General features: G+C 46.2%; 1 protein-coding gene across 1 annotated transcript in view; it reads left to right on the top strand.

The window, feature by feature from the left end:
- The first annotated feature begins 6,266 nt into the window (after positions 1-6,266).
- LOC118938376 (germ cell-specific gene 1-like protein) overlaps positions 6,267-19,821 on the top strand; it is a 46,071-nt gene continuing 32,516 nt past the window's right edge. Inside the window, exon 1 of the mRNA XM_036942102.1 lies at positions 6,267-6,959. Coding sequence (XP_036797997.1) covers positions 6,671-6,959 — 289 coding nt within the window. The 5' untranslated portion in view covers positions 6,267-6,670. The remainder of the gene's footprint in view (positions 6,960-19,821) is intronic.

The raw sequence follows: 19,821 nt of genomic DNA on the forward strand, positions 1-19,821 counted from the left end.
CTCCAGCTTCGGCAAGACTCCCGCAGTGTGACAGACTATGCGGTGGATTTCTGCACGTTGGCAGCTAAGAGTTGCCAGGAACCTAGAATCGCTGTTCAACACGTTCCTGCACGGGTTATCAGAGGAAGTGAAGGAAAAGCTAGCAGCCCAGGAACTACCGATAAATCGTGACTCGCTGCTACGTGAACGTAGGAAGGAGAGGAGGTCCAATTCCACCTCGCCTCCAAGGCATCCTGGAAGTCTCCAACGTCTCCATGGCTGGTAGGACCAAAGGCTACCTGAGTTCCCCACGACAGTCTCTGAAGTCTGCCGATTCACTTCTTCTTGAGCCAATGCAACTAGGCAGAGCTAAACTGTCCCCAGCCGAACGTCTACACAAAGAGTTGCCTGTATTGCGGGACTACTGGTAATTTTGTCTCCACCTGTCCACTAAAAGACCAGGCTCACTGGTAGGGGCGAGTCCTCTGGTGGGCCATACGGATAACTTTTTCTCTCCCCTTACTCGCACCCCTCTCCACGCCATCCTGCTGGGGGGGAGACCAGTCGAAATCTCTCCGGGTACTCATTGACTCTGGGGCCGATGAGAGTTTTATGGATGCCTCCCTGGCATCCGAGCTGGGCATCTCCATTCAGCCACTCTCCATTCCCATGGACATTAGAATGCTGGAGGGGTGCTCTATAGACCGGGTCAACGAAAATTCCACTCCCATCAATTTACGAGTGTCAGGAAACCACAGCGAGGCAATCCAATTCATGCTAATTAAGTCTCCTCAGGTTTCCGTGGTATTTGGATTATCTTGGCTCCAGCGACACAATACCCTCACAGACTGGACTGCTGTTGCCATTATGGGCTGTTCTGCCACGCCCATTGCCTGAAGTCAGCACAGCCTGCCCCCGGGACGTTTTCCTGTGGGCTCGGAAGCTGCCCCGGACCTCTCCACCATTCCCCCGGACCTCTTCTCCATTCCCCCGGACCTCTCCACCATTCCCCTGGACCTCTCCTCCATTCCCCCGAACCTCTCCTCCATTCCCCCGGACCTCTTCTCCATTCCCCCGGACCTCTCCTCCATTCCCCCGGACCTCTCCTCCATTCCCCCGGACCTCTCCTCCATTCCCCCAGACCTCTCCACCATTCCCCCGGACCTCTACTCCAGTCCCCCGGACCTCTAGTCCATTCCCCCGGACCTCTCCTCCATTCCTCCGGACCTCTACTCCAGTCCCCCGGACCTCTCCTCCATTCCCCCGGACCTCTACTCCAGTCCCCCGGACCTCTCCTCCATTCCCCCGGACCTCTACTCCAGTCCCCCGGACCTCTCCTCCATTCCCCCGGACCTCTACTCCAGTCCCTCGGACCTCTCCTCCATTCCCCCGGACCTCTCCTCCATTCCCCCGGACCTCTCCACCATTCCCCCGGACCTCTCCTCCATTCTCCCGGACCTCTCTTCCATTCCCCCGGACCTCTCCACCATTCCGCCGTACCTCTCCTACATTCCCCCGGACCTCTCCTCCATTCCCCCGGACCTCTCCTCCATTCCCCCGTACCTCTACTCCAGTTCCCCGGACCTCTCCACCATTCCCCCGTACCTCTCCTACATTCCCCCGGACCTCTCCTCCATTCCCCCGGACCTCTCCTCCATTCCCCCGTACCTCTCTTCCATTCCCCCAGACCTCTACTCCATTCCCCCGTACCTCTCCTACATTCCCCCGGACCTCTCCACCATTCCCCCGGACCTCTCCTCCATTCCCCCGGACCTCTCCTCCATTCCCCCGGACCTCTCCTCCATTCCCCCGGACCTATACACCATTCCTCCGGACCTCTCCACCATTCCCGCAGAGTACCACCAGGACCTCCGGGAGGTTTTCAGTAAGGCCTGGGCCACTTCACTTCCTACGCACTGGTTTACCTACTGACTGGTTTATCCACTGACTGGTTTATCCACTGACTGGTTTACCCACTGACTGGTTTACCCACTGACTGGTTTACCCACTGACTGGTTTACCCACTGACTGGTTTATCCACTGACTGGTTTACCTACCGACTGGTTTACCCACTGACTGGTTTACCCACTGACTGGTTTACCTACTGACTGGTTTACCAACTGACTGGTTTACCCACTGACTGGTTTACTTACTGACTGGTTTACCTACTGACTGGTTTACCCACTGACTGGTTTACCTACTGACTGGTTTACCCACTGACTGGTTTACCTACTGACTGGTTTACCTACTGACTGGTTTACCTACTGACTGGTTAACCTACTGACTGGTTAATCTACTGACTGGTTTACCTACTGACTGGTTTATCCACTGACTGGTTTACCTACTGACTGGTTTACCAACTGACTTGTTTACCCACTGACTGGTTTACCTACTGACTGGTTTACTTACTGACTGGTTTACCTACTGACTGGTTTACTTACTGACTGGTTTACCCACTGACTGGTTTACCTACTGACTGGTTTACTTACTGACTGGTTTACCCACTGACTGGTTTACCAACTGACTGGTTTACTTACTGACTGGTTTACCCACTGACTGGTTTACTTACTGAATGGTTTACCTACTGACTGGTTTACCTACTGACTGGTTTACTTACTGACTGGTTTACCCACTGACTGGTTTACTTACTGAATGGTTTACCTACTGACTGGTTTACTTACTGACTGGTTTACTTACTGACTAGTTTACCTACTGACTGGTTTACTTACTGACTGGTTTACCTACTGACTGGTTTACTTACTGACTGGTTTATCCACTGACTGGTTTACCTACTGACTGGTTTACCTACTGACTGGTTTACCTACTGACTGGTTTATTTACTGACTGGTTTACCTACTGACTGGTTTACCTACTGACTGGTTTACTTACTGACTGGTTTACCTACTGACTGGAGTCCATTTCTGCCAAGGTCAAATCAGTTTACTGGACACACACTCACTCACACAAATGCCTCCGTGCCGGCACACACACACCTCATGTTTGTGTTTGAATGTCAGACAATTAAAAGCATTGTGTTTCCTTGGTGACATGGCCATTCCTGTGTGTGTTTGTGTGTGTGTGTGTGTGTGTGTGTGTGTGTGTGTGTGTGTGTGTGTGTGTGTGTGTGTGTGTGTGTGTGCCCCTGCGTGTGTGTGTGTGTGTGTGTGTGTATGTATGTGTGTGTGTGTGTGTGTGTGTGTGCCCCTGCGTGTGTGTGTGTTTGTCTGTGTGTGTCTGTGTGTGTGTGTGTGTGTGTGTGTGTGTGTGTGTGTGTGTGTGTGTGTGTGTGTGTGTGTGTGTGATATTGTGGAGAGACTGAGGGGTGCGTTACTCAGAGTGACAGCCAGAAAGGTGACATTGCCACCTGCCCGGGAGTCGGGCGCCAGCCGCGTCGTAATTTCTCTGTCTCGTTCCTGTTACCTTGATCAACTACAGGATAACAGAAGTGTTCCCTCTGTCTCGTTTTCCCTTGAACGAGCGACTCAAAGTGTGTGCGTGTGTGTGAGTGTGTGCGTGTGTGCCTCTGCGTGTGCCTGTGAGTGTGCTTGCATGTGTGCTTGTGTGTGTGCTTGTGTGTGTGCATGTGAATGTGCGTGTGTTTTTTAGTGTGTTAGTGTGTTTGTGTGTGTGTGTGTGTGTGTGTGTGTGTGTGTGTGTGTGTGTGTTTGTGTGTGTGTGCGTGTGTTTTTTAGTGTGTTAGTGTGTTTGTGTGTGTGTCTGTGTCTGTCTGATGGGTGATGGATAGTTTACTGCCTCCCAACCTGTTCTCACCACCACTAGTTTACAACTTCTACTCTGTCCTCCTCTCTCATTATCTCCCTCTCCTGTTCTCTCACTTGGAGCATCACCTTAGGTCATAAACTACTGCAGAGAGGAAAAATAGAGAACCACTTTAGAAAAGAAAGAGAGAAAGAGAAGAGAGACAGAGAAAGAGAGAGTTAGAGAGAGAGAGAGCAAGAGAAGATAAAGAACGAGAGTTAGAGAGAGAAATATAAAGAAAGAAAGAAAGAAAGAAAGAGAAAGTTAGAGCGAGAGAAAGAGGAGACAGAGAGAGAGAGAGACAGAGAGAGAGAGAGACAGAGAGACAGAGAGAGAGAGAGAGACAGAGTTAGAGAGAGAGAGAGACAGAGAGAGAGAGACAGAGAGACAGAGAGAGAGAGAGAGACAGAGTTAGAGAGAGAGAGAGAGACAGAGAGACAGAGAGAGAGAGAGAGAGACAGAGTTAGAGAGAGAGAGAGAGAGAGAGAGAGAGACAGAGTTAGAGAGAGAGAGAGACAGAGAGAGAGAGAGACAGAGAGACAGAGAGAGAGAGAGAGAGAGAGAGAGAGAGAGAGAGACAGAGAGAGAGAGAGACAGAGAGAGAGAGAGAGACAGAGTTAGAGAGAGAGAGAGAGAGAGAGACAGAGAGACAGAGAGACAGAGAGAGACAGAGAGAGAGAGAGACAGAGAGACAGAGAGAGAGAGAGAGACAGAGTTAGAGAGAGAGAGAGAGAGAGAGAGGGGGGTGCAAGTCGCAGTTACAAGCTGTTTGTCAAAACTATCAAGATGAAACAGTAAACATGGCTTTATGTGGAGTGTTTCACAATACAGAACAGGTATTTCAGCAGCTCCATGTTCACAAACCTAAAATCATACAATAAACAGCCTGTGAAAAATGGAATCAAATTGTAGTGAATTTGAGCCAAACTGAAACTAGGAACCTTGAGGAATGACATCAAAGACATGACTGCCTGCGCCAAGAAGCTGCAGACTAGAGTAAGGAGGGAAAGGAGGGAGTGAATTTGAAGGGTAGCTACCAGAAGCTTAGTACCTACATGATGTGAAACACACAGACACACCCTGTGCCAATAAGGTCCAGACCTCAGTTCAGGGGTTGAGGCAGGATTAGCAGAGCAGCAACACAACTCTGCAGTATTAAGGTCCAGACCTCAATTCAGGGGTTGAGGCAGGATTAGCAGGGCAACAACACAACTCTGCAGTATTAAGGTCCAGACCTCAATTCAGGGGTTGAGGCAGGATTAGCAGGGCAACAACACAACTCTGCAGTATTAAGGTCCAGACCTCAATTCAGGGGTTGAGGCAGGATTAGCAGGGCAACAACACAACTCTGCAGTATTAAGGTCCAGACCTCAATTCAGGGGTTGAGGCAGGATTAGCAGGGCAACAACACAACTCTGCAGTATTAAGGTCCAGACCTCAATTCAGGGGTTGAGGCAGGATTAGCAGAGCAGCAACATAACTCTGCAGTATTAAGGTCCAGACCTCAATTCAGGGGTTGAGGCAGGATTAGCAGGGCAACAACACAACTCTGCAGTATTAAGGTCCAGACCTCAGTTCAGGGGTTGAGGCAGGATTAGCAGAGCAGCAACACAACTCTGCAGTATTAAGGTCCAGACCTCAGTTCAGGGGTTGAGGCAGGATTAGCAGGGCAACAACACAACTCTGCAGTATTAAGGTCCAGACCTCAGTTCAGGGGTTGAGGCAGGATTAGCAGGGCAACAACACAACTCTGCAGTATTAAGGTCCAGACCTCAGTTCAGGGGTTGAGGCAGAATTAGCAGAGCAGCAACACAACTCTGCAGTATTAAGGTCCAGACCTCAGTTCAGGGGTTGAGGCAGAATTAGCAGGGCAACAACACAACTCTGCAGTATTAAGGTCCAGACCTCAGTTCAGGGGTTGAGGCAGGATTAGCAGGACAGCAACACTACACTACAGTGTGTCAATATCTCATAACCATGACTAATTAGATCCATGAGTCACAACAGCAACTCAATCACTGCTATCAGTTAACACGTACTGTAACCATCTGGAGAGAGAGAGAGGGAGATCGTTACAACACTCTATATATATAATATGACATTTGTAATGTCTTTATTGTTTTGAAACTTATGTATGTGTAATGTTTACTGCTTATTTTTATTGTTTATGGAGAGAGGGAGAGATGGAGAGATGGAGGGAGGGAGAGAGGGAGAGATGGTGAGAGGGAGAGAGGGAGAGATGAGAGAGGGAGAGAGGGAGAGATGAGAGAGGGAGAGAGGGAGAGATGAGAGATGGAGAGAGGGAGAGAGGGAGAGAGGGAGAGATGGAGAGAGGGAGAGATGGAGAGAGGGAGAGATGGAGAGAGGGAGAGATGGAGAGGGAGAGAGAGAGAGGGAGAGAGGGAAAGATGGAGAGAGGGAGAGATGGAGAGAGAGAGAGGGAGAGAGGGAGAGAGAGAGGGAGAGAGGGAGAGAGAGAGGGAGAGAGAGACAGACAGACAGACAGACAGACCACTTACCGAGCCAGCCTCGCACCCTGCCAGCAGTGACTGGGTTTCACTATTAAAGCTGATCAGCCTGGCTGAGCATTTCACTGTAGCCACGTCACACCTTGGGCATGGTCTTTTCCTCCACACGAGCCAAAGATGTCACAGTCCGACGCAGATAGAAAGACGATAACTTGACGGGGAACCCAACCATCTACCTTCCCAGATGCGTCTATCTTCTCGGAGCATCGTTTACAGACTGGGTGCCGTTGGAGTAGGCTGCTAGGGGAATAGTTTCGTGCGCTCTCCTCTCCTCTGCACGCCTCCGTCCCTTCCCTCGGCAATGTTTTGTTTCGTTCTCCCATTACCCAACCCCGCCGTCTGTCATTTATGAACTTTTAGCGCCGCTGTGCAACAGTTTCTCCGCACCCAGTTCGCGGAAGACTATGAAGACCACGCGGAAATGCCGCGCTCTGCTCTCGGTTGGACTCAACCTGGTCGCGCTGTTTTTTTCCACCACCGCGTTCATTACGACGTACTGGTGCGAGGGCACTCAGCGCGTCCCCAAGCCCAACTGCAGCAAGCAGCGGCGGCACAACTGCATCGACAACGGCACGAACGAGACAGACAAGAGCAAGGTCCACTACAGCTGGGAGACCGGAGACGATCGCTTTCTGTTCCGCCGTTTCCACACCGGGATCTGGTACTCCTGCGAGGAGAACATTCACGGTCCAGGTGAGATGATAACGTTTCTGTTAGTTAGACGCGCTCATAATGAGTCATTAGAACTATTGACATCCGGTTGAATGTTGACTAATGGTCTCGGGAAATCGGATAAATGGGTTGAAATCACAACTAAAATCTAAGTTTATTTGTCATATGCAACAGGATCCAATGGGATGTAAACGGTAGTATGTAACGCGAGCTCTTATCTCAACTGTTGCACGTTGCAGGAATAATCTCAAAACGTTTCAATAAGTAGGTTAATTAAATAATAATAATAGGATGTTGGTATGATAAATCGTCTTAACAAAGTGCGCTGACAGTGAAACGGAACATCTGCTGTTTACTGTCTTCTATAGGCTACGTTTAGAATATTACGACCAGAACTCAATCAGACAGTTATTAGTTAATATCGGACTTTACTGAATTAACAGTGATACGTAGGCTGAACATTCTCACATTGATTGATCTGCGACGTGTATTGGATGCTGCACACACTCCCTCGTCAATATCTCCCGCGGTACGTAACTCATATGAGCTAATCGTTCACTTCAACAACAGGTTTACTTACTCTCAGACTCAGAAATCGAATTAAAGTGTATTGGTACATACACAGATGAGCAGATGTTATCACAGGTGCAGAGAAATTGCTTGTGTTTCTAGCTCCAACTGTGCAGTAATACCAAGCGATACAGAACAACAGGCACTTAATCCACAAAGTAAAAATAAAGAAATTACGAAAATGTCAGACTGAGCAATGACAGGGTCTTGAATATATATTTAATTTATTAGTTTTATTTACTTTTTTGATCATGTCGTTTTGTATTGCTAGGTATTATCACTGCACTGTTGAGGCTAGAAATACACTGCAGGTCAAACACCGTTTCTATTCACATACTGTCCATACTGTCGATACACCCCATTATATATAAACGGTGTCTAAGACTAGAACACAGTTCATATGAAGTAGGTATAGCCGTATGTAAACATGACTAACGTGACCTGTGTTCAATGACTCTGTATACACAGGGCAAAGCAGTTTCTAAGGTGCAGGGTAGAGTAACGGGTGGTAGCCGGCTAGAAACGGTGACTACGGTTCAGCGCAGGGTACTCGGAGGAGACCGGATAGAAACAGTGACTAAGGTTCAGGGTAGGGTACTCGGAGGAGACCGGATAGAAACAGTGACTACGGTTCAGGGCAGGGTACTCGGAGGAGACCGGATAGAAACAGTGACTACGGTTCAGCGCAGGGTACTCGGAGGAGACCGGCTAGAAACAGTGACTACGGTTCAGGGCAGGGTACTCGAAGGAGACCGGCTAGAAACACAAGGTGTGACACAAGGTGGTGTAGGTGTTCTGGAGGGCTGTCAGTGTTTCCCCAATGATGTGTTGGGCTGACCGCACCACTGTCTGGAGATCTCTGAGGTTGCGGACGATGCTATTGCCGTACTGGGTGATGACACAGCCTGACAGAATGCTCTCAATGGTGCATATACAGTGCCTTGCGAAAGTATTCGGCCCCCTTGAACTTTGCAACCTTTTGCCACATTTCAGGCTTCAAACATAAAGATATTAAACTGTATTTTTTTGTGAAGAATCAACAACAAGTCGGACACAATCATGAAGTGGAACGACATTTATTGGATATTTCAAACTTTTTTAACAAATCAAAAACTGAAAAATTGGGCGTGCAAAATTATTCAGCCCCCTTAAGTTAATACTTTGTAGCGCCACCTTTTGCTGCGATTACAGCTGTAAGTCGCTTGGGGTATGTCTCTATCAGTTTTGCACATCGAGAGACTGACATTTTTTCCCATTCCTCCTTGCAAAACAGCTCGAGCTCAGTGAGGTTGGATGGAGAGCATTTGTGAACAGCAGTTTTCAGTTCTTTCCACAGATTCTCGATTGGATTCAGGTCTGGACTTTGACTTGGCCATTCTAACACCTGGATATGTTTATTTTTGAACCATTCCATTGTAGATTTTCCTTTATGTTTTGGATCATTGTCTTGTTGGAAGACAAATCTCTGTCCCAGTCTCAGGTCTTTTGCAGACTCCATCAGGTTTTCTTCCAGAATGGTCCTGTATTTGGCTCCATCCATCTTCCCATCAATTTTAACCATCTTCCCTGTCCCTGCTGAAGAAAAGCAGGCCCAAACCATGATGCTGCCACCACCATGTTTGACAGTGGGGATGTTGTGTTCAGCTGGGTTGCTTTTACGCCAAACATAACGTTTTGCATTGTTGCCAAAAAGTTCAGTTTTGGTTTCATCTGACCAGAGCACCTTCTTCCACATGTTTGGTGTGTCTCCCAGGTGGCTTGTGGCAAACTTTAAACAACACTTTTTATGGATATCTTTAAGAAATGGCTTTCTTCTTGCCACTCTTCCATAAAGGCCAGATTTGTGCAATATACGACTGATTGTTGTCCTATGGACAGTCTCCCACCTCAGCTGTAGATCTCTGCAGTTCATCCAGAGTGATCATGGGCCTCTTGGCTGCATCTCTGATCAGTCTTCTCCTTGTATGAGCTGAAAGTTTAGAGGGACGGCCAGTTCTTGGTAGATTTGCAGTGGTCTGATACTCCTTCCATTTCAATATTATCGCTTGCACAGTGCTCCTTGGGATGTTTAAAGCTTGGGAAATCTTTTTGTATCCAAATCCGGCTTTAAACTTCTTCACAACAGTATCTCAGACCTGCCTGGTGTGTTCCTTGTTCTTCATGATGCTCTCTGCGCTTTTAACGGATCTCTGAGACTATCACAGTGCAGGTGCATTTATACGGAGACTTGATTACACACAGGTGGATTGTATTTATCATCATTAGTCATTTAGGTCAACATTGGATCATTCAGAGATCCTCACTGAACTTCTGGAGAGAGTTTGCTGCACTGAAAGTAAAGGGGCTGAATAATTTTGCACGCCCAAATTTTCAGTTTTTGATTTGTTAAAAAAGTTTGAAATATCCAATAAATGTCGTTCCACTTCATGATTGTGTCCCACTTGTTGTTGATTCTTCACAAAAAAATACAGTTTTATATCTTTATGTTTGAAGCCTGAAATGTGGCAAAAGGTTGCAAAGTTCAAGGGGGCCGAATACTTTCGCAAGGCACTGTATATACATTTGTGAGGGTCTTAGGGCCCAAAACTAATTTCTTCAGCCTTCTGTGGTTGAAGAAGTGCTGTTGAGCCTACTATCTGTGTGAAGGGACCATTTCGGTTGACATTGATGTGCATGCTGAGTAATATGACGTTTTTCACCCTCTCCACTGCAGCCCCGTCGATGTGGATGGGGGAGTGCTCTCTCTAATGTCTCCTGAAGTTCACGATCAGCCCCTTCGTTTGGTTGATGTTGAGGTAGAGGTTATTTTGTTGGCACCACTCTGTCAGGGCTCTCACCTCCTCCCTGTAGATTGTGACATCGTTATTGGTAATCAGGTCTACCACTATTGTGTCGTCAACAAACTTGATGATTGAGTTGGAGACGTGCGTGGCCATGAAGTCATGGGTGAACAGGGAGCACAGGAGGGGGCTGAGCACGTACCCCTGTGGGGCGCCCATGTTGAGGATCAGTGTAGTAGAGGTGTTGTTGTCTACCTTCACCACCTGGGAGTCGGCCCGTCAGGAAGTCCAGGACCCAGTTGCACAGGGAAGGGTTCAGACCCAGAACCCTGAGCTTAGTGATGATCTTGGAGGAGCACTATGGTGTTGGAAGACTGACCTGTAGTTGATGAACCGCTTTCTTACGTAGGTATTTCTCTTGTCCAGGTGGGATATTGGCAGTGTGCAATTGTTAGAAATATTATGAATAAATGAATAAACAATATTCTCATTTAAATGGAACTGTAACTAAGTAAACTTATACTCTGTTTTATTATATCTGATTAACAATATGAGTTCATAAGAAGGGATTGTGTGACACGGACAAGGAGTAATTAAAGTTAATGAACACCATTCCAACTAGGAAGAAAGGAATGGGTTGTGGATTAAGTAAACAGATAAGGTAGTTAACCTATGGTTGAACCTGACTAAACTGAGCTCTGGGGTGTTTTAGATAAGGCAGTGAGTGCATTCCTAGGTTTTCTGTTAATTAGAACTGTCAGCTAAGTGGTGATCGATAATGGTGAGGAGTCAAAAGTTAATTCAGTTGTGTTGTGTGTCCTGTGTATGTGCTAGGCGGTCAGAAAGAACTCAGAATGAACTTTTAAAGTTCCATTTGTCCCGGTCTGGAGGAGGAGATTCATTTTAGAAGCAATGAATTGACGTCATGTTATTGTATATAAACTGTTGCTGTCTTACAGGGGGTCATAGCTGGTCTGTTGGTACACGTCCACGTTCCTAGTCACCTTGCCGTGGTTAAATGTGGTGGTTCGCGCTTTCAGTTTTGCACAAATGCTGCCTAATCTAATCGCGACAGTGCGAACAACATCCTCTATACACTTCCTGATGAGTCAAAACAATCTTGAAGCATAGATTCCGATTGGTCAGACCAACGTTGAACAGTCCTTACCATGGTAACTTCCTGTTTGAGTTTCTGCTTATATGAGGGAAGCAGCAGAATGGAGGTATGATCTGATTTGCCATAGAGAGGGCGGTGGGAGGGTCTTGTAGCCACCCCAGAACGGAGGTATGATCTGATTTGCCATAGAGAGGGCGGGGGGAGGGTCTTGTTGCCACCCCGAACGGAGGTATGATTTGATTTGCCATAGAGAGGGCGGGGGGAGGGTCTTGTTGCCACCCCGAACGGAGGTATGATCTGATTTACCATAGAGAGGGCGGGGGGGGGGGGGGGGGGGTCTTGTTGCCACCCAGAATGGAGAGTAGCAATGGTCAAGAGTTGGTGTTGCACGTGTAGCACAGAAGATGTGTTGATAGAATTTCGGCGTTTTGTTTCTCAGATTTCCTTTATTAAAGTCCCCAGCTACAATAAAGGTGGCCTCAGAATATACGTTTCTCAGAGAGAGAGAGAGAGAGAGAGAGAGGGAGAGGGAGAGAGAGAGAGAGAGAGAGACAGAGAGACAGAGAGAGAGAGAGAGAGGGAGAGGGAGAGGGGGAGAGGGAGAGGGAGAGATTGTGTGTGAGAGAGAGAGATAAGAAAGAAAGAAAGAAAGAAAGAAAGAAAGGGAGAGACAAACACACACACAGGCAGAGCTTTATGGGAGCTGTGGAAGCCAATGTAGCCTGGTGAGCACTATCTGGCCAAGTCCTTCTAATTGTTTCAAACCTAACCCAAGCCTTAACCCTGACCATAACCACTCTGCTAACCTTATGCCTAACCCCGACCCTAACCACTCTGCTAACCTTATGCCTAACCCCGACCCTAACCACTCTGCTAACCTTATGCCTAACCCTAACCACTCTGCTAACCTTATGCCTAACCCTGACCCTAACCACTCTGCTAACCTTATGCCTAACCCTGACCCTAACCACTCTGCTAACCTTATGCCTAACCCCGACCCTAACCACTCTGCTAACCTTATGCCTAACCCCGACCCTAACCACTCTGCTAACCTTATGCTTAACCCCGACCCTAACCCTGACCCTAACCACTCTGCTAACCTTATGCCTAACCCCGACCCTAACCCTGACCCTAACCACTCTGCTAACCTTATGCCTAACCCTAACTTTAAATTAAGACCAAAAAGCTTATTAATGTTTTTTATATTTTTGAGGGTACAAACCATTTGGACTTTGCAGCTAGGCCATTTAGTGGGAACCCAGTGTTCTCTCCTCTCTCTGGGCTGGTAGGCTGGCATTACCTCGTACCTCAACACAGCTGTCCTATGTTATCTGCCAGGCAAGCAGGCAGGGTGTGTATGTATGCGTCTTTGTGTGTGTGTTTGTGCTTTGTGCTTTGTGTGTGTGTGTGTGTGTGTGTGTGTGTGTGTGTGTGTGTGTGTGTGTGTGTGTGTGTGTGTGTGTGTGTGTGTGTGTGTGTGTGTGTGTGTGTGTGTGTGTGTGTGTGTATGTGTGTGTGTGCTGGCAGCGCGCTGTAGGCAGGCTCTGACAGACTGGGGCTCCGGCAGTCTCCTGCAGCTGTGGAAGATACTGGTCTTCCTGGGTCTCCCATCTTGCCACTGGAATATCACCTTCCTACAGTGAAGTAGTGTCCCCCTTGTTTTGTTCCATCCCACTTGATTTGTTCCATCCCCCTTGATTGGTTCCATCCCCCTTGATTGGTTCCATCCCACTTGATTGGTTCCATCCCCCTTGATTGGTTCCATCCCACTTGATTTGTTCCATCCCACTTGATTGGTTCCATCCCCCTTGATTGGTTCCATCCCCCTTGATTGGTTCCATCCCCCTTGATTTGTTCCATCCCCCTTGATTTGTTCCATCCCACTTGATTTGTTCCATCCCACTTGATTTGTTCCATCCCACTTGATTGGTTCCATCCCCCTTGATTGGTTCCATCCCCCTTGATTGGTTCCATCCCCCTTGATTTGTTCCATCCCCCTTGATTTGTTCCATCCCACTTGATTTGTTCCATCCCACTTGATTTGTTCCATCCCCCTTGATTGGTTCCTTCCCACTTGATTTGTTCCATCCCACTTGATTGGTTCCATCCCCCTTGATTGGTTCCTTCCCACTTGATTTGTTCCATCCCACTTGATTGGTTCCATCCCCCTTGATTGGTTCCTTCCCACTTGATTTGTTCCATCCCCCTTGATTGGTTCCATCCCCCTTGATTGGTTCCATCCCCCTTGATTGGTTCCTTCCCACTTGATTTGTTCCATCCCACTTGATTTGTTCCATCCCCCTTGATTTGTTCCATCCCCCTTGATTTGTTCCATCCCCCTTGATTGGTTCCATCCCCCTTTATTTGTTCCATCCCCCTTGATTTGTTCCATCCCACTTGATTTGTTCCATCCCACTCGATTTGTTCCATCCCCCTTGATTGGTTCCTTCCCACTTGATTTGTTCCATCCCACTTGATTTGTTCCATCCCCCTTGATTGGTTCCTTCCCACTTGATTTGTTCCATCCCACTTGATTTGTTCCATCCCCCTTGATTGGTTCCTTCCCACTTGATTTGTTCCATCCCACTTGATTTGTTCCATCCCCCTTGATTGGTTCCTTCCCACTTGATTTGTTCCATCCCACTTGATTTTTTCCATCCCCCTTGATTTGTTCCATCCCCCTTGATTGGTTCCTTCCCACTTGATTTGTTCCATCCCACTTGATTTGTTCCATCCCCCTTGATTGGTTCCTTCCCACTTGATTTGTTCCATCCCACTTGATTTGTTCCATCCCCCTTGATTGGTTCCTTCCCACTTGATTTGTTCCATCCCACTTGATTTTTTCCATCCCCCTTGATTTGTTCCATCCCCCTTGATTGGTTCCTTCCCACTTGATTGGTTCCATCCCACTTGATTTGTTCCATCCCACTTGATTGGTTCCATCCCACTTGATTGGTTCCATCCCACTTGGTTTGTTCCATCCCACTTGATTGGTTCCTTCCCACTTGGTTTGTTCAATCCCACTTGATTGGTTCCTTCCCACTTGGTTTGTTCCATCCCCACTTGATTTCCTTTCCAATGGGATAGCAGCGTGGAGTATTGGTCGTCACCATCTGGATGTCACCATGATACAGTCGACTACACAGTGGAGACAGTTTGAGCTGCAAGATGGCAACACAACAACAAGGGGACAGTGTCCTTCGCTCCCGCTTGCTTGAGCATTGCTCTCCAGCTGTAAAGAGAGGGAAGTAGCTAGATTGTGTAATCAATATCAGTTCAGTGAGGACAGTGAAGTAACTAGATAGTGTAGTCAATATCAGGTAAGTGAGCACAGGGAAGTAGCTAGATAGTGTAGTTAATATCAGGTCAGTGAGGACAGGGAAGTAGCTAGATAGTGTAGTCAATATCAGATCAGATCAGTGAGGAGAAGAGAGGGAAGTAGCTAGATAGTGTAGTCAATATCAGATCAGATCAGTGAGGAGAGGAAGTAGCTAGATAGTGTAGTCAATATCAGATCAGAGAGGAGAGGAAGTAGCTAGATAGTGTAGTCAATATCAGATCAGATCAGTGAGGAGAGGAGGTAGCTAGATAGTGTAATCAATATCAGGTCAGTGAGGACAGTGAAGTAACTAGATAGTGTAGTCAATATCAGGCAAGTGAGCACAGGGAAGTAGCTAGATAGTGTAGTTAAGATCAGATCAGATCAGTGAGGAGAAGAGAGGGAAGTAGCTAGATAGTGTAGTCAATATCAGATCAGATCAGTGAGGAGAGGAAGTAGCTAGATAGTGTAGTCAATATCAGATCAGAGAGGAGAGGAAGTAGCTAGATAGTGTAGTCAATATCAGATCAGATCAGTGAGGAGAGGAGGGAGCTAGATAGTGTAGTCAATATCAGATCAGATCAGTGAGGAGAGGGAAGTAGCTAGATGGTGTAGTCAATATCAGATCAGATCAGTGAGGAGAGGAAGTAGCTAGATAGTGTAGTCAAGATCAGATCAGTGAGGAGGGGGAAGTAGCTAGATAGTGTAGTCAATATCAGATCAGATCAGTGAGGAGAGGGAAGTAGCTAGATAGTGTAGTCAATAACGGATCAGATCAGTGAGGAGAGGGAAGTAGCTAGATGGTGTAGTCAATATCAGATCAGATCAGTGAAGAGAGGGAAGTAGCTAGATAGTGTAGTCTATAACGGATCAGATCAGTGAGGAGAGGGAAGTAGCTAGATGGTGTAGTCAATATCAGATCAGATCAGTGAGGAGAGGGAAGTAGCTAGATGGTGTAGTCAATATCAGATCAGATCAGTGAGTAGAGGGGAGTAGCTAGATAGTGTAGTCAGTATCAGATCAGATCAGTGAGGAGAGGGGAGTAGCTAGATAATGTAGTCAATATCAGATCAGATCAGTGAGGAGAGAGAAGTAGCTAGATAATGTAGTCAATATCAGATCAGATTAGTGAGGAGAGGGGTGTAGCTAGATAGTGTAGTCAATATCAGATCAGATCAGTGAGGAGAGGGAAGTAGCTAGATAATGTAGTCAATATCAGATCAGTGAGGAGAGGGAAGTAGCTAGATGGTGTAGTCAATATCAGATCAGATCAGTGAGGAGAGGGGAGTAGCTAGATAGTGTAGTCAGTATCAGATCAGATCAGTGAGGAGAGGGGAGTAGCTAGATAATGTAGTCAATATCAGATCAGATCAGTGAGGAGAGAGAAGTAGCTAGATAATGTAGTCAATATCAGATCAGATTAGTGAGGAGAGGGGTGTAGCTAGATAGTGTAGTCAATATCAGATCAGATCAGTGAGGAGAGGGAAGTAGCTAGATAATGTAGTCAATATCAGATCAGTGAGGAGAGGGAAGTAGCTAGATGGTGTAGTCAATATCAGATCAGATCAGTGAGGAGAGGGGAGTAGCTAGATAATGTAGTCAATATCAGATCAGATCAGTGAGGAGAGGGGAGTAGCTAGATAATGTAGTCAATATCAGATCAGATCAGTGAGGAGAGGGAAGTAGCTAGATAATGTAGTCAATATCAGATCAGATCAGTGAGGAGAGAGAAGTAGCTAGATAATGTAGTCAATTTCAGATCAGATCAGTGAGGAGAGGGGAGTAGATAGATAGTGTAGTCAATTTCAGATCAGATCAGTGAGGAGAGGGGAGTAGATAGATAGTGTAGTCAATTTCAGATCAGATCAGTGAGGAGAGGGGAGTAGCTAGATAGTGTAGTCAATATCAGATCAGATCAGTGGGGAGAGGGAAGTAGCTAGATAATGTAGTCAATATCAGATCAGTGGGGAGAGGGAAGTAGCTAGATAATGTAGTCAATATCAGATCAGATCAGTGAGGAGAGGGAAGTAGCTAGATAATGTAGGCAATATCAGATCAGATCAGTGAGGAGAGGGGAGTAGCTACATAGTGTAGTCAATATCAGATCAGATCAGTGAGGAGAGGGAAGTAGCTAGATAATGTAGTCAATATCAGATCAGTGAGGAGAGGGAAGTAGCTAGATAATGTAGTCAATATCAGATCAGTGAGGACAGGAAGTAGCTAGATAGTGTAGTCAGTATCAGATCAGTGAGGAGAGGGGAGTAGCTACATAGTGTAGTCAATATCAGATCAGATCAGTGAGGAGAGGGAAGTAGCTAGATAATGTAGTCAATATCAGATCAGTGAGGAGAAGGAAGTAGCTAGATAATGTAGTCAATATCAGATCAGTGAGGACAGGAAGTAGCTAGATAATGTAGTCAATATCAGATCAGTGAGGAGAGGGAAGTAGCTAGATAATGTAGTCAATATCAGATCAGTGAGGACAGGAAGTAGCTAGATAGTGTAGTCAATATCAGATCAGATCAGTGAGGAGAAGAGAGGGAAGTAGCTAGATAGTGTAGTCAATATCAGATCAGATCAGTGAGGAGAGGAAGTAGCTAGATAGTGTAGTCAATATCAGATCAGATCAGTGAGGAGAGGAAGTAGCTAGATAATGTAGTCAATATCAGATCAGTGAGGAGGGGGAAGTAGCTAGATAGTGTAGTCAATATCAGATCAGATCAGTGAGGAGGGGGAAGTAGCTAGATAGTGTAGTCAATATCAGATCAGTGAGGAGAGGGAAGTAGCTAGATAATGTAGTCAATATCAGATCAGTGAGGAGAGGGAAGTAGCTAGATAATGTAGTCAATATCAGATCAGTGAGGAGAGGGAAGTAGCTAGATAGTGTAGTCAATATCAGATCAGATCAGTGAGGAGGGGGAAGTAGCTAGATAGTGTAGTCAATATCAGATCAGTGAGGAGAGGGAAGTAGCTAGATAATGTAGTCAATATCAGATCAGTGAGGAGAGAGAAGTAGCTAGATAATGTAGTCAATATCAGATCAGATCAGTGAGGAGAGGGGAGTAGATAGATAGTGTAGTCAATTTCAGATCAGATCAGTGAGGAGAGGGGAGTAGCTAGATAATGTAGTCAATATCAGATCAGATCAGTGGGGAGAGGGAAGTAGCTAGATAATGTAGTCAATATCAGATCAGTGGGGAGAGGGAAGTAGCTAGATAATGTAGTCAATATCAGATCAGATCAGTGAGGAGAGGGAAGTAGCTAGATAATGTAGTCAATATCAGATCAGATCAGTGAGGAGAGGGGAGTAGCTAGATAATGTAGTCAATATCAGATCAGTGAGGAGAGGGAAGTAGCTAGATAGTGTAGTCAATATCAGATCAGTGAGGACAGGAAGTAGCTAGATAGTGTAGTCAGTATCAGATCAGTGAGGAGAGGGGAGTAGCTACATAGTGTAGTCAATATCAGATCAGATCAGTGAGGAGAGGGAAGTAGCTAGATAATGTAGTCAATATCAGATCAGTGAGGAGAGGGAAGTAGCTAGATAATGTAGTCAATATCAGATCAGTGAGGACAGGAAGTAGCTAGATAATGTAGTCAATATCAGTTCAGTGAGGAGAGGGAAGTAGCTAGATAATGTAGTCAATATCAGATCAGTGAGGACAGGAAGTAGCTAGATAGTGTAGTCAATATCAGATCAGATCAGTGAGGAGAAGAGAGGGAAGTAGCTAGATAGTGTAGTCAATATCAGATCAGATCAGTGAGGAGAGGAAGTAGCTAGATAGTGTAGTCAATATCAGATCAGTGAGGAGAGGGAAGTAGCTAGATAATGTAGTCAATATCAGATCAGTGAGGAGAGGGAAGTAGCTAGATAATGTAGTCAATATCAGATCAGTGAGGAGAGGGAAGTAGCTAGATAGTGTAGTCAATATCAGATCAGATCAGTGAGGAGGGGGAAGTAGCTAGATAGTGTAGTCAATATCAGATCAGTGAGGAGAGGGAAGTAGCTAGATAATGTAGTCAATATCAGATCAGTGAGGAGAGAGAAGTAGCTAGATAATGTAGTCAATATCAGATCAGATCAGTGAGGAGGGGGAAGTAGCTAGATAGTGTAGTCAATATCAGATCAGTGAGGAGAGGGAAGTAGCTAGATAGTGTAGTCAATATCAGATCAGATCAGTGAGGAGGGGGAAGTAGCTAGATAGTGTAGTCAATATCAGATCAGTGAGGAGGGGGAAGTAGCTAGATAGTGTAGTCAATATCAGATCAGTGAGGAGAGGGAAGTAGCTAGATAATGTAGTCAATATCAGATCAGATCAGTGAGGAGAGAGAAGTAGCTAGATAGTGTAGTCAATATCAGATCAGATCAGTGAGGAGAGAGAAGTAGCTAGATAATGTAGTCAATATCAGATCAGATCAGTGAGGAGAGAGAAGAAGCTAGATAATGTAGTCAATATCAGATCAGTGGGGAGATAGAAGTAGCTAGATAGTGTAGTCAATATCAGATCAGATCAGTGAGGAGAGGGAAGTAGCTAGATAGTGTAGTCAATATCAGATCAGATCAGTGAGGAGAGGGAAGTAGCTAGATAATGTAGTCAGTATCAGATCAGATCAGTGAGGAGAGGGAAGTAGCTAGATAGTGTAGTCAATATCAGATCAGATCAGTGAGGAGAGGGAAGTAGCTAGATAATGTAGTCAATATCAGATCAGATCAGTGAGGAGAGGGAAGTAGCTAGATAATGTAGTCAATATCAGATCAGATCAGTGAGGAGAGGGAAGTAGCTAGATAGTGTAGTCAATATCAGATCAGATCAGTGAGGAGAGGGAAGTAGCTAGATAGTGTAGTCAATATCAGATCAGATCAGTGAGGAGAGGGAAGTAGCTAGATAGTGTAGTCAATATCAGATCAGATCAGTGAGGACAGGAAGTAGCTAGATAATGTAGTCAATATCAGATCAGTGAGGACAGGAAGTAGCTAGATAGTGTAGTCAGTATCAGATCAGATCAGTGAGGACAGGAAGTAGCTAGATAATGTAGTCAATATCAGATCAGTGAGGAGAGGGAAGTAGCTAGATAATGTAGTCAATACCAGATCAG

Source organism: Oncorhynchus mykiss, chromosome 13 (assembly GCF_013265735.2).
Source record: "Oncorhynchus mykiss isolate Arlee chromosome 13, USDA_OmykA_1.1, whole genome shotgun sequence".
NCBI lineage: Eukaryota > Metazoa > Chordata > Actinopteri > Salmoniformes > Salmonidae > Oncorhynchus > Oncorhynchus mykiss.